At 35.6% G+C, this 15,929-nt stretch overlaps 1 protein-coding gene across 11 annotated transcripts in view; it reads right to left on the reverse strand.

Annotated features, from left to right (window-relative positions):
- SYNJ1 (synaptojanin 1) overlaps positions 1 to 15,929 on the reverse strand; it is a 66,507-nt gene that overhangs the window by 12,893 nt on the left and 37,685 nt on the right. For 5 of the 11 annotated variants that reach the window (XM_051628377.1, XM_051627787.1, XM_051628118.1 and 2 more), the window contains exons 19-29: positions 14,085 to 14,241; positions 13,626 to 13,743; positions 13,308 to 13,523; positions 12,455 to 12,533; positions 11,255 to 11,417; positions 9,035 to 9,241; positions 7,744 to 7,872; positions 7,086 to 7,124; positions 2,086 to 2,133; positions 399 to 437; positions 234 to 304 (exon numbers count right to left, since the gene is read on the reverse strand). In XM_051628377.1, the coding sequence (XP_051484337.1) occupies positions 234 to 304; positions 399 to 437; positions 2,086 to 2,133; positions 7,086 to 7,124; positions 7,744 to 7,872; positions 9,035 to 9,241; positions 11,255 to 11,417; positions 12,455 to 12,533; positions 13,308 to 13,523; positions 13,626 to 13,743; positions 14,085 to 14,241 (1,266 nt within the window). The remainder of the gene's footprint in view (positions 1 to 233; positions 305 to 398; positions 438 to 2,085; positions 2,134 to 7,085; positions 7,125 to 7,743; positions 7,873 to 9,034; positions 9,242 to 11,254; positions 11,418 to 12,454; positions 12,534 to 13,307; positions 13,524 to 13,625; positions 13,744 to 14,084; positions 14,242 to 15,929) is intronic. The other 6 variants (XM_051628457.1, XM_051628026.1, XM_051628616.1 and 3 more) reach the window with 3 other exon arrangements.

The raw sequence follows: 15,929 nt of genomic DNA on the forward strand, positions 1-15,929 counted from the left end.
GCATATGAAGTGACTGCAGAGAGTGCAAAATAATGAAGTTATGTCCAGTATGTATATTCTGGAGTATTTTTAGTCAACTGACAAGAATTGCTGAGGGAAATAACTCATATAAGCTGCAAAACAACTAGTCAATTTTGCAGTTTTCCTACATCTTACAACTTACAAAAACCCACCATCAGTGTAATAAACTGTAGAAACTTAGGAGGAAAATTATGTTAAGACAGAGTACTTACTGGTCTGGTTGTGCCATATCCAGCAGTTCCTGCACTTGAAATTCCAGTTGAAGGTGGAGGCTGATTACGAACTGGAACAGATATTAGAAATCACTGACTTAGAACATATTTCAAAATCAATTTCTTTCTGTATTATAAATAGTACAAAGCATGTATCTGTATTACCTAGGTTATCTTTTCTTTGTGTTCCAGGGCTTTTTTGTGCTTTGAAGCATGGAAAAAAAATCAGATTATCTGTATTAGAGAAGCTACAAATGAGTATTATATGGCAATGGTACATTATCACTAATGGAAATGGGAGCAGAAAGACATTAGTGATTTGTTGAAAAGTTGTTACATACTAAAGCCTATCCATCAGCTAAGCTGTTACTCTAGCACACTCTTATCCCATGGCACACGTGAAGTAATTTGACCCTTCTAATTATAAATGAAGTCAAATCACTTCCTAGTTGTTGCAAGCTAAAGACGCTCAGTTGCACAGGTACCCTGTGTTTTCAATTGTGCTAGAAGTTGTGGTTTTTTTGTAGTAAGTTCTGCCAATGTTTTAACAGCAGTCTTTAAAACAGAAAGAACTTATGTAACATGCTGATTCAAAAAAATCATGCGATCAGAAGAGTACATCTGTCATTAGACAAGGTTCAGCAATCTACAGGGTCTACTCCAAAGTTCCTGAACCTACTCTCTTTGCTTATGGGATAAATATATTACAGCACCAACCTCAACATTTACATGCTGATGCTAATGACAACCTCAATGCAACATTCAATTTGTGAAGTGCAAGATATGAAAAAATTACCTTTACCTCAGACAAGTGCACAATTTCTAACAGGCAAAGAGGTTTAGGATTCTGGCTTGTGTTTCTGTTGCCTATTTCCCAGGAAGGTAAAATCACCATGTCAGTTACAGTAACTGGAAGGAATACTCCGTGGTACATTAGACACTTAGTTTATCCAATCAGCTTCCAGTTGCCAAACAACCCTGCTTTCTTAGAACTGGTTAGAATGGGTTTCTGGATACAGTTCTCAGTAATGCAACTCATACCACAAGCAACCTGGTGCCAGTTTACCCTGAGCAGAAGGTTGGACTAGAGGTCCCTTCCAACCTGAACTATTCTACGCTGAGTGATTTTGCCAATTTAGAAAAATGAATCAGCAAGATAGCCAAAATGAATTGTAGTATACATGAGGACATCCTAACTGTGATTATATTAGGACTTTCATTGCCATACCTATATTTGCTACAAAGGGACAAATTCCTGAGGGGATAGGAGAAACTGAAAAACATGACTCTGCTGGCATGGCTAAAACAGGACCCATTCAGCAGTAGACACACATACGCCAACTACAGTAATGCAAGTGAAATGCTTCTCATAAATGTATGTCACATACATTTAGCTATCAGAATCAAAACACCTACACCGTGCTCTTTGGAAAAAGAGAAAATATTAAGTTACAGGCTAAATTATTAAATGGAATTTATCTCCCAAAAATATATGAGCATAGCTAGTTCTTGATGAAAAATTAGGCTTCCTAGATGCCTGATTTAGTTACAGGTACGGTATTTACTCTAGCAATCAGTCAGCTACAGTTTCCTCTGAGAGCCAGTCTTGAAAGTTTTCTTCTTGATTAGTGCAGTCTAAGTTTTCGCTTAATTTTTCATTTCTATAACAATTCACACTTCCACTGAAAAACAGGATGCAACTTGGCTGTCTGAAAACTATGTTAAATAAAAGAAGAAAGACCCTACAAAATAAATACCTTCATGAAACTACCTTTAGTATCACAAAGGCAATAATACTACACAGGTATTAAATTAGAAATTCATTTCTAGAATACAAAAATCGTTATGTTACCTTCTACTTCTCTCCTAGCTACCCCAGGACTGGGAGGAGCTCCAAGACCTTTTCAGAGAAAGAAGAGAAGCTGTATATTGCATAAGAAAAGCAGTAGATTGAGAAAGTAAAACCAGAAAGAATACTGCCACAAGACAGCTTCACAAAATTTTAAAATACCCTAGGTAGATTGTGGTTACTTGTAGGAGATAACTGTAGCAGCATGCGGAAACCAGATTGATACAAATTATAGACCAGCAAGTATGATCACATTTAGAAACATGCTTTTATTTCAATTTTCCATGACTGTTGAAAGCAAATTTCATTTCTTCAGTATTCACTCTCCACAAACTTTTGTCAATTCAGAATGATATTAAATGCCAGTCTTGAAACTCTTCTAAAGCAGAGCACATACCTATACTCAAACACCTGAAAATAAACAGGTACATCAGTTATACCCTGCAACATTAAGTCTGCTTCCTGTAATTTAGGAGAACACTAAGTAGTATCTTTCTGCCAAGACGACATTTGACTCAGCAATTTTATAGAATAAATAAGTTTCCCATTGTATATAATGCATCCTAGAAAACTGGATCATTAAGTTATCTCCACACAGGACTCTGTACTTGGGAAAGCTCTATAAGCTGGTGCACAGTAGATGTTACTGATGTTTTGCAATCATGCATAACCATGCCAAATTACTTTATTTCTGCATTTTGATCAAGCATATACTGGGTCCATAGAATTGTATGGTAAAAACATGGCAGGACATAGGTAGCACTAGACAGTATGCAAGGAGAAATCCTTAAGGCATGCGCATAGGAAAAAGTAACAGTAGTATCTGGTAACTCTGGAGTGGCTCAAGTAGAGAGGAGGGAAAGGAAGCCAGTGTTCAAGAAGCCTACCTTAAAAGCAACTTTTGCCTTAGCGATGACACAGCCTCATGCTTTCTCATCATGTGCCAATGTGTGGTATCTGCTCAGGAGCTCTCTATGATCTGGAAAGAGTGCTGTGAATTTTGTCAGATATGGGTGGAGGTGTCACTCATGAGTAGGAAGAGTGAAGGTTGCAGATGAGGCTGCTATGTGATTATCTCTCCAGAGATGTAAGATCTCTGGTTTTCCTGAACATCTGGTTCAAAGGTGTTAAATACTAGCATATGTTATATATTCTGGGTGAGTTCCTGGCTCTGCCAATTAACATTTGATTTCCATCACAAAAGTTTCTGACAGTGAACTTCTCTGCAAGAGAAGCAGCACTGAGGAGGGATGAACATAGACTGTCAGGAAGGGGCACAGGAGGAGAGTGTGGCCTGAGAACATTTGATTGCTTTCAGGTACTAGCTCTGCCCCTCTCCCATGCAACCCAGAACTCTGGGGGAGAAAGTGGTAACCCATAGGCTATGAGGAGCCTACCTGCTAACTGAAGAAAAACAAAGGGAGGTGGAGAGCAGCCCAGCTGAGTACAGGACACTCCTCTGAACCCTCTGTGGTTACAGAGATATAAAGCTAACTGCTCTTCTCAGAGTATTAATGGAAATGGACACAATAAAACCTCTCTGAGAACAGGGAACTAGCCTGTTCATTTCACAGGTCTTTTGCATTTTACCATCCCAAAGCTCAACTCAGCCCATACTTTGAATAGCTATTTTCAGGATGCTCTTGCCAAGGAAGCCTTGTTTTATGTGAGATGATTAAGAAAGTCAGCTGCTTTCTGGAGAAGAAAGGCAGAGGACCTCTGTCCTATGTTGGTGCACCATACAGAGGAAGAAGACTTCTGTGCATGAGGGTTTTGAAAGGTTGTGCAAATTTAAAAATAGTCATTATATGGGAGAGAAGGGGCATAAAGGTCAAATACCCCCAAATTCACTTACTAATAATATTCTTCAAAAGTGCTGAAGCAAAACTATGGTGCTGTAATAATGCTATCACAATTGACATTATAGGAAGACTTTAAGGACAGTGAAAAAAGTACTTCTGAATCTGAAAAACATTTTTGGGTATTGTTTTAAACTGGTCTGCATATAGCTTGAAATCTCCACTGCAATTTGAAACAGTATTTTGCAAGTAAAGATATCACAGACTTGCTTTAAATAGCAGTTTAAGGAACAACCTGTAATGTATGCCCTGACATCTTTTAGACAGAACTGCATGTTATGCAAAGATTACATTCACACGTTAGCTTAATGGAAAATAATGCAACCCCAACTTCTCCTAAAGTGAAATGTGCATATATGTGCACATACGTGTATTTGTGTATATGTGCATATATATATCTGAAATCTAGGCCACTTTTGATGCCTGCATTTGAATTGTTTTAGCATTAAGGCTTCTTGTTTCCTCCATTACTGAATATTCCTTCTTCAGCAAGAAAGGGAAAGTGCCCTTCCTCATATTTAAACAAAAACAAACCCAAGCTTTTTCAAAACAACTGCCATATGTTAATGCACACAAATAACCTGAACTCTGTTCTGGGGAAAAACAAACATAAAAAAAGCTACAAGGGAAAAATACAGATGTTGTATTGTTCTTGCAAGGTTAAGTTTCATTTGTGAATGTTAATATCAGTGTACACTAATAAGTACTTGCTGCTTGGGTGTATGTATTTTCATAGCTTAATATACTTGCATTTTGTTTAGTGTCAATATTACTACCGTATTTTCTAGGTTTATTTTATTTATTCAGAAGATATTCACAGTGAAAATGTAATGCATTTTACCCAAATTATTGCATATCATGAAAATACTGTGCATTCTGTCAAGTGTAACCCAATTTTAGCGGTTTAAACCAATGATAAAAGACAACTATAAGCCTTTCCTGCATTAATCACAAAAAGTTTGACTAATATTATGAGAAAAAAAAATGTTATTGTGACTTCAAGAAATAGACAGTTAGCAGCCCCTATAATTTTTAATGTTCTGTAAGAAATCACTTTGTAATGTAAAAAAACCTTGGGTAAACAGAACGCAACATTTCAATTTTAAACTATAAACAGCTTATAAAAAGCCTCAGCTTATAAAGCTTCATGAGCTTATAAAATCTTCAGTGGAAATCTTTTGTAGCAGCAGACAAAAAGTCTACACTTTGCAAACCCCTGCAATGAGCACATAGCCTTGTCTCCTTGCATTCTGAGTTGCAGTATGATGTCAAATATGACCAAACTCTAAAGAAACAACAACTTGGATGCCCAGATCCTACTCCCATCTTCAAAGCATACTGAGCCATTAGAGGAAAAGTTATGGGCATTCAGCAAAAATCTTAGAACACATGAGCAAAAAAAGAGTAACATTTAAAATGCACAACACATTAAAGGCATGATCAGAGTCATTTTGCATGTGCTACATAAATCTGAAAATGAAGTTTGATACACTTATTCAGTACACAGGGATATTTTCAGAGTGCTTTAGGAACAGTAATTCTCAGTAAGAGAAACAGATGCCATTTCCCCAAGCACAGTAACACCCTATGATGTGTTTACTGCTTCCAGTCCTGTGCTAGCTTGCTCCAAGCTGAGCTCAGGTACTGCTGAAAAGCAAAGCATTATGCTTAGAAATGTACCCATGAGTAGAAAATGAAGAAGACAGAAAGAGTAGGATGAGCTTTAGGTTAGAATAATATATGAAAAAATATACTACAGTCTCTTTTAAAAGATTGCATAAAAAGTGAGTTTTATGCAAGTTACAAGAGGGTAAAAAAAGGCTAGTCTTTGCACAATTGAGGCAAACTAGGCAAACAGGATCGTGTCAGTGCACATAAAACTATGTAGGACTGAAGCAGTACCATGAATTTCACAGATGTGGTGTGTTATGTATAAACTGGCTATTTTATAAAAATTAAGCATTTTAACTAATTGAAAATATTATGCCTTTGGCATAATAACCACCTCCCACTGTATCTAAGAGACATGCACATCTCTGCCTGATGGAGTAAGTTAGCTGATACTTACATAGTATGTAATATTGTTCACTTTTTTCCTGAGATTGCTCAAAACCTTTGAATTATTTTCTAAAAAAACCCTCTTTCCAACTGAGTGGCAGTGTCTGAAAAGCCATTAAGAAAATATTTCAGAGCCACTAACACTACTCTCACTCTATCCCATGTATTATTGAACTGATTTAAGTACAAGCAGGGCAGCTTAACTACACAGTGTGTGACAAAGAAGGGCAAAGATTAGTTTCAAAAAGATGCATCTCTGAGAATGAGTGAGTTGTTACTACATGCAAAACCGGATCAAGCTGGAAAAAACCTCAATTAGTCTGAAGGGCTGATAAAGCCCTCAGCGTTATCAAAAGGGAAGTAATTAGTGGAGAATTATTTCAGGATTTTCTTACTTTTTAAAAACCTGTGGCTATTGAGTACCTTCAAAGTAACTGAATAAAGAATTACCTTTGCTACATTTGTGATTGCTGAATGCTAGTTCCAAGAACAATGGAAGATGTTTCATATCTCTAGGAAGGGCTTAGGAGCACATTTCAGACATGGAAACAAAAAATAAACCACCCATATGTCAGTGTTCAGCTAAGAGATAAATATAGCTCAGTGATTTGGAGCTCTCACGTTAACTGGTGATCATCCAGAAGAAACTGAGCCAGACCAGTAGTGGTTTCAACTTGAACAATTAATTAATGGATAATCACTGCAAATACCTACAATCATGATCAATTTTACAACACTCCTTGTCATGGACTATGAGGAAAAAAGCTAGCTTTTTCACAACTAAATATGAGTTTCTGCTTTCACAGAAAATTTGCTGGATATATTCTGACCAGGACAAAGTAACAAAACCCTATAACAACTTTCATCTCTCTGACTCTAATGTATCTACAACTGGAGAAATATTTTTTCACTAAAAAGTCACATTTAATTCAGAGGGAGATACAAACCCTGAAAAAGAAATTATATTGATATTCAAGAATCACCCATTTTGATATCTTTGGACATCATCATATTAAGTATTGCCATAACAGACCACCACAGTAGTTTTGCTACGTAGTCATATTTGAAAAAAATTAAAATCATTACCTCCAAATTCTTTTCTAGCAGGTGCAGGGCTCCTACCGCCTTACAGTATTTAAGAAATGAATGCAGCAATAATGAAAAATATCAGTACAGTGAGAGGGAAGAAAAAGAATGAGAAAGTTAAAAATGAAAAGGGTCAGTTTGTTATTAACTATGTTGCCCGTATGCTTCTGAACATCCAGTTTCTCTTAGTGCTCAATTGTTTACATTTTCAGATGATCCAGATGTACTCTACATTAAAAACTTAGACATGATAAAATAAATGCATATATACTGATGCCAAAATTAAAGGAATATAAATCAATGAAGGCAAAAGATTATTTATCTTTTATTTTTAAAATGAAGATGCTACAAAAATGAAAATGTTGAGTAAACACTGCTCTAGGAAGCCTACATTTTTAAACTGTGAAAATAACTTCATAAAAATTTTAAAATTTATTCACTCAAAGACAGTAACATTTAAATGGTACTGAAAAAGGCTGGTTTTTTTCCCATCCTGTTATTGCTATTAAACGTACCAACCAATCATTTTGCTTAAAAAATTGTATGTTCCATTGAGCCCCAAACCAGTAATATAACTTACAGTTTGGGACTTCCAAAATTCATCTCACAGGCTTGAAAGAAAATATTCCTGACCACCTGATATTTGTCCCCACATTACCTGATGGTGGAGGTGGCCTCTGTGGTGGAGTGGGGCGCGCAGGAGGAGCAACGGGGCGAGGTGGGGGGGGACGCTTAGGCTCCAGACTCTGAGAAGACTCTTTCTGCTGGGCACCAAGCTGCAATTCAGCTGAAAAGTATGACAGAAAGCAATGCAAAAATTAATCACTTGTACATTCAAATCACAGCAAAGCTCTTCTAATAGCAAGTCATTTTCACCGAGAGGACAATTAGTACCCAACCCTGGAAACAATGATACAGAAGTTTTTGAGAAAGAGAAAACAAGAGGAATAACCAATTGGGAAAAGAAGCAGATTTCCTAAACCAAAATTCTTGTCTCACATGCTTTCATCAGTATATGCTTTTCATGGAATCCTGAACATTCTTCAAAATTGCAGAGCTCCAAATTTTGATTTTCATCCTTATCTATGAACCAAGCACTCTGGAAAAAAATGTTACAAGGGGAATTCTGAAGGCATTTTAGCAGTCTTTGTGAAGTTACTCCAAATTACATTGAAATAAATCAGTCTAGAAGCCCTTTCAAACACTGTAATTATACATGTTCACTTTATCACTAAAAAGCTGTGTTTAAACAGAATCTTTCACATTATACACCCAATTTACCAAATCTACTAATTATTATTTACATATTACAGCTGATAGGAGCATTAATTGAAATGGGTTGTGTTTTAAGAGTATAACTAAAGTGAATAAGGATTACACTAACACACTGCAACAGAATTTTTGAACAGAGGTTTCAAACTAATCAACTTAGAAAGCCTGTTAATCAAGTAACTTCTTGAGATGTCTCTTTTATGATGAAATGCTAAAGAACCAGAGCAAGTTAGGTAGTTTGCAGCAGTGTAGCTCAGCGGACAGTGTACTAAATAAGACTCAGGAAACAAATCTCTTCCACTGCCCAGGAGGAAAACTGAGACACAAAGAATGAGGTGGTTTGCCCAAGGCCACTTATGTGTAAAATGATAGAAAATGACAAGAAGGCTGCCCAGAGAGGTTGTGGAGTCTCCTTCTCTGGAGACATTCAAAACCCGCCTGGACGCCTTCCTGTGTGATGTGTTCTAGGTGACCCTGCTCTGGCGGGGGGGTTGGACTAGATGATCTTTCGAGGTCCCTTCCAACCCCTATGATTCTATGATTCTATGAAGAATAACATTTTATATTAATTCAAAAGCTCTATTAAAAATAATGCATAAGCTAGTATTCTACCACCGGGCCATACAACTGCCAGATTGTATAGTAGTAATAGAGGCAGTGAGCCATGTAATACACACTGTGTGCGGAAACAGGTGGTCCAGGAGTTTTTGATGGTGCTCGGCTCGGTCTCACTGGGAGTGTAGGTCCATCTGACAGTGTAGGGGATTGACAGGGACTGGAACGTGGTGAAGAGCTTGGGGAGGTTCCAAGACCAGAACCTGAAGTTGGCTGTAGATGCTGAGGAAGGATTTCTTCTACTTCAGCACTATAGTCATCAATGTCTCCTAAATAACAAACCCCATCGCAAAAAAAAAAAAAAAAAGAATAAAGCATGTAAAATAGATGGAACAATAGTTACTTATTTTTGAAAGTATGGAAATTATAAACTGGTTCTGGCCATGGGATTCTCTGCAAAAAGCCCTCAAGTTCCAAGAAATTAACTCAGTAACCAAAGTATGATTCTTGCATAATAAAATTACACATGAAGAATACATATATACTCAAACCAGCTGAAAACACTCCAAATGCACAACATATATATTATAGGTAATTTTAATAGGGTGGCAACTGTAATGTTGCTTAATCTAAGAAACAATTAGCTTTACAAAGAAGACCTCTGCAAAAATTATTTCCTTGGTTTGCAATAGATGTCAAGCTTCACTTTGCATTTTTCAGAAGGCTGGGTACGAGATTTCAAGCTATCTGCTACTTGTAATACCTTCTGTTTGCAAAGGTAGAATGATATTTTTAAAAAAGGTTCAATATGGATGTGCCTTTGAAAAGTCAACTCTCAATTTAGAATATTTTAATGTTGATATTCAAAATGCCTAAAGTAGACAATTAGCCATCACACTCCAACAAGACCATAGTAATCCTTTCTTCCATAACTTCTAGGCTTCTCTCTCTTCAGGTACATGAACAAGACACAATGCTCTACAGAAGTTCCAGTTTCAACTCTGCACTGCTCAGCAGTAACAGAGTAACTAGGCTGTTAATTACATATTAGCTCTTGATTTAAGACTCTTGTGGAATTTGAGATGTTGTATTTTAAGAGAATCATGCAGTTTCCCATAGGACTATTACTAAAATCAACTAAGCATCCAGGTATCTAAACTGTTAAAAGTCTTGTATTTTACCTGCATTGGAAAACAGGTAAGTATCCTATGACACCAAGACTAACATCAATTCCAACTTTTTATATTCGTTTCCCATATCTGTACCCTATCAAAACATATTTTATGAGATACCTGTACAAAAAATCCCTAGTATACTCTTTCCTGTGTACATAGTTGCCATCTCTTTTGCAACATAATGTTTGTTACTGAGAAGCTTGGATGGAAATTCAAAGCAAATGAGCTAGTCAAACTTAGAAAAATCAATATAGACACAATGACTACATCTAGAAAATACATCTGCTCCAGAAATTACAAAAAAACAACCCTGTAAAATACATATGGAAATGCAATACACACAGGAAGTGTCAGCAGGTAAGGTGTGGGTTGGTGGTTTTTTTGCTGCTGTTCAAAAACCTGCTGTTTTACTTTTCAAGGATGTAAGAAGAATATATTTTGTTGTAGAAATGAAAGTGTGTAAAGTCAATAAATAGATTAAAAAATTAGTTGTGATAAAGTACATAGATTAGAAACACGCAAGTAAAGAAAAGCAAAAAATGCAGAGGTACAATTGCTGCAACAGTGATACTCAGCAACTTGAGGATTCCACTAGAAAATTATTATATGAAAAGATAAAAAAGCCCTTCAGGGAAAAACCAAAATCAACATAAACCAGGGAACAGGAAAACAGCAAGTCACGAATCCAAAGACCAGCCTGTTCCAGGGAGCAGTCTAAAGGTTTCTGTACCCAACTCATATTTACCTGCCTAAGGCTCACCAGGTGTCTTCTGGAGGGTGGTAAGAATAACAGTGCTTAGTATGGGAGCTCATTACGTGTATGGGCAAAAAAATAATTGCTTTGCGCCCTGAAGTTGTTTATATCTCACTTATAGGGTTTCTCCATCAACAGTAATAGTTGCCTGAAGGAAGTGACCCTGAGAGGGTAGGTCACAGAATTAAGTGAGAAGACTAAAGAGAAGGTCAGCAAATTAGTAAAACCTAGAGATTCAGTGCAAACTGACACTGCTTAACACACAGTCAAGATACTGTAGATCATAATGGGGCTCTTAATTTATCTGTTTTAGATAGGCATAAACATTAAAGTATTGATAAACACGTCAAATTAGCTATATTATTTAGGACTGCAAGCATTTCAAAACAAGGAATACTTTTTTTACTACAAACCTTCCATATCATAGTCTGCAGTAACCTCAGCATCTTCACAAAGCAAAGTGGAACTTGTTGATGAAGGCAACCCAATATTAATCTTCTCTAGATTCATTTCATCTTCCAAACTTTTGATCCAATCTGGATTTTTCAAGCTTATGTTTATAATCCTTCCTCGCAGCTAAATTGTCACACAGGTATGCACAAAACAGGAATTGTTAAGATACAAATATTAAAATTTGGTGTTCTAGATTTAGAAAGCAAAATAATAATTAAAAAAACTGAAAACAGCTCAAATAAGACTATCATAATTTCTGGGACTAAATAATGACAGTAACACATTCAAAATAATTATCCTTTTCACTTTATTTTGGCAATTCAGTTGTTTAAACTGTTACTATAAGTATTTAATACTTTTCTAAAGAAAACCTAACAACTCATCTCATAAGATTTTCCTTTTCAGCTACTAAGAATGCTTCTGGTGTCTTTATTCAGGCAGAAACACTACTCTTTGTAAAGAAAAACAGACTTGTTTATAAACTACATTAATAAAGTAATTTTAAGAGACTGACAGAGCATCAGGCCTTCATTCTGCAAACGGACACATTACACTGAGCCTCTATCCTGCAGGTACTGTCAGTGAAACTCTCAGCTGATGCAAGGATTCATCTGCAAACATCACATTACAGAATCTAAGTCTTAAAAGGAACATAGATCAGTAAAAATTTAAATAAAAAAATTAAAATTTTTACAAAGATTAAATACTGGCCCTACAGACATCAATGAGAGCTGAAATTTTGACATTTTAAAGATATTTCAGTACAGGAGTTCTGAATTTTAAGTAACCGCAGGCTATAAATATGATAAACTGGTTCATACTACAAACTCTAAAACTCTGCCTTTTATGTAATAATAATTAAGAAATAAAAATTCCTAATTTGATGAAGATACCTCTCCATATGCCATCTTCATTTCTCTAACAGTCCTCTGAAAAATAAATTAAGTTGGGTACTTCTCTCAGCTTGCTTTTGAAACTCAACATAATGTTTTGTGGATAGCAAAAGTAAAAAAAAACGCTTAGATGCAACAGTCTAGTATGGAACATGAAAAACTTCTAAGATTTAAAAAACAAATAAACAAAATCGCAATCCACCCAAGTATTCTTTAAAATGTCGGATTTTCTCTTGCCATAAAAAAGTTCAGTAATTTTTACATTACCTCAGTACCATTCAAATTCATAGCATTCAAAGCAGAGCTTCCTTCCAAAAATGTTACCCACATCTTGTCTTCCACGAACCTGAAAAATCCATTTGGAACAATAATTAAAATACTTTCTCCCTACCTGCTAACTTCTGAATCCTCTTATCTTAAAGGTTTTTCAATGTTTCATTTGATGGAGAAGAGTTACATTTTAAAATTCATTAACTATATAGATAATTATGGAAAGCTAATAAGGTTTAACTCAATGTATCCTTGCAGCAACAACAAAAAAAATAAAGCAAAAGAGAATCAGGTAAATATCACCCATCAAAAGCACTGTACTCTTAAAATGTGTAACTGTGACTACAGTTACACTTTCAATAGTAACTGTGTGGCTACAGGTTAGATTTGTGTATTAGGTGTTCCATGTTAAATCACACTGTGGACTTTGAACTATGGTACTAGTTTTCTGAAAAAAACAAAACATGCAAAAAAAAGGATCACAACACTTACAGTTCAATTAACAGTTTAGTTAAAATGCAACATTCACAGGGATCCTCTCATCTTCAGTTCATTTAAAAGTACTAACTTAATTTTAGAATACAACATTTATATAAAATGATAAATTTTAACTCTGACTATTTTCTGACAAAGTGTGATAATCTCAAAAATAAAGAGTATCTGGAAAAATTAAGTATGAAAAATGAGATAAATACAGGTATGTAAAACTGATTTTCAAATTAAGCTGAAATCTAAATCTTAAAAATGAAGCAGATCATAAATGAAATCCCACTAAAAAAGCAACTTTATTCAGGAAACAGGTAGGAACAATCAAAAGGAATAGAGATTGAAAGTAAAAAGTCCTTTTAACCTTATAAGTATAACTTCACCATAGCTTGCAAATTTTTGGAGAAGATCATCAATCAAGTTATCATCAAAATAGTTTTCTTCTGCTGAAGATCCTCTGATGGACACCATGACAGTACCATCAGGTGGTCCTTGCGTTGCGATCACCTCCTTATACACTTTTTGTCTCTCTTCTGCTTCAATTTCAAATATGTCGATGTCAATCAATGCAACCACAGGCCTTGGAAAAAAATACAGGAGAAAAACCTGTAAGCTGAGTATCTAAGCAACATAAATATTAATCTTCAGTGATAGAAGATAATGTATAAAATAAAGCTCAGACCTATGATCAGATGTTTTCAGCTCTGCTCTTCCATAGTGCAACAAAGTACCAGGATTCCATGTATAAGACACATTACTGTCATCATGAAAACTAGCATTCAGAAGATCCAGGTCTTCAGCTGCATTCGGTATGAATGAAAAGAAAAAAAACAGTGATTACAAAACTACACTTTAAAAAAAATAAGCTATTTACAAAAAGAGAAAGAAAAAAAAAAAAAGTAAACCAAAACTAAGTGTTATACCAAAAAAAACCCCAGAAGTCCCTTTTGAACTACTGATGTATCGGTAACTGGCACCTGATTCTTGCTTCTCCTGTTCAGCATCACTGTATTTATTGCAGATGCTTTCTGTCTCACACAAAGTCAGGGACAGAACCTCAAAATCACTGGCACTGTGAGTGTCACTAAATGGATTCTATAAGCCAGTTAATATTTTTAATAATTTAAGGAAATGTTCAAACCTGATCGGTCAAAAGGCCATTTTCTTCTTCTCCAGAGAATACGATCTGTCCATGCCGGTGTACGACATTTTTCACTGGTGTCATAGTCATCAGAAAACAGATCATATTTGTATGTAGGAGCAAAATTTATTTTCCCTTCCAAAAATCCCCTAAAAATCTGTAAGAAAGAAAGCATTTGTGTCATGACAGAAGACAGAAACAGATGGGAAACAGCTTGAAACTAATCAGAATTCTCTTTTCTAACAGTGAAAACCTGTATATACATCTCAAAAAAACCTAGTAATTTGATAGGAATTCTTCTCCAAATATTATCTGACTAAAACATTCTACATTTGTCACTAAGACTAAATAGTGACCCAGACAGGTCATCATTAACAGAAGAATGTCAACAATTTTATCTTTAAGCCCAGGCTCACAAACAATCTACTGCTCCTCCAACATTGTTCAGAACTTGAGGTCATCCAGAACACAAATACTGTCCACTGCACTTTAATTAGTTGGTAGATTGCTCATGTGCCAGCAAAAGCTGAGAATTAAGGTTTATATTTTATGTGCATATTTGAACATGCAAAGGACTCCCCCAGATTGACAGAATATGACCCACTAATAAATACGAGTTAAGGAAAAAAACAAGAAAAATAAGGATTCCTTAATACATTCAAAATGAACTGAAATATTAGAGAGAGAATATCACCATTTCTTCTCAAGTGAATAGGAAAACAGAATAAAATTAGATACTATGTGAAATTATTTATCAAGTGTATGTACGGTATTTAGGGATACAGAATCAACTGAAAAGAATAAAATATCCTTTAGGTACTTTGCAACATAAACAGACACAGCTGACACAAGATGTTAGAAAGCCAGTAGATTCTGTCACTCCTTAGTTCTTTAAACTAAACACAAGCTAAAACCCTTTAGTTAACTTAACTCGCTCCAGTCATGAGTTTGTTCTTATATGGGCAGTTTTATTTCATCAGAGATCTGTAAAATATAAATCTAATTTAGATCTTATAGTCGAGTCTGCATAAAATGACATGCCTGCCTGCTTTTCTTGTTGGAAACAAATTGAAATCCAGTCAATTTAAAAATCCATGTCAGAAGACCAATGTCAAAATGTCAGAAGTTTTGCAACTTTTGAGACAATTTATTATTTTTTTTTGCCTTCAGTAATTATTTCTTAACCTAGTTATATGAAGAAAGTTGCTATGTAAACACCTTTCCTGAGTAGCAGATACACCAGTTAACAGACACATGAAACCACCACAGAGCCACCCTCACTAGCCAGCTGACAGTCCCTCCTGCCCCACCAGCTGCTTCCAAATAATGGAGTATTACCCCAACAGTGCAATACTACCCTTTCTTCAGTCAGGACACTATCCTGAGTCTTTTTCACATTCCAGTAGTTTCCATCTGTGTTCTAAGTGTCCCCAAGACCTCTACATCCCTCTTGTTTTTGTCAAATTAACAATCACACTGTCTGCCCATTTGAACGTACATCTCTTTTTCTCTAGGAACGGGGCTATAAAAAAAAAATTATCAAGTGTCACTCCTATTCTGGTGCACAAGACACCAGCACAAATGGAAGAATACTCTGATTCAGAAAAAGCATTGCTTATGATCAAAGTGCTGGCAAGCAGACAAAACTAACAATAGGATTTTCTCTCACCTTACCATCTACAGCATAAAGCTGGACAGAAAGAATACACACTTTGACAAAAAAACCTGATTAATCACAAGTAGTCTTTTAAATTGCTACATGCTGCCACCCAAGAAATCCTAAAAATCTTAAATCCAAAGCTTTCTTCTGACTTTGTTAGTCCATGGTCTTTTTTATTTGTAACT

This window comes from Apus apus, chromosome 1 (assembly GCF_020740795.1).
Source record: "Apus apus isolate bApuApu2 chromosome 1, bApuApu2.pri.cur, whole genome shotgun sequence".
In the NCBI taxonomy this organism is placed as follows: Eukaryota; Metazoa; Chordata; class Aves; order Apodiformes; family Apodidae; genus Apus; species Apus apus.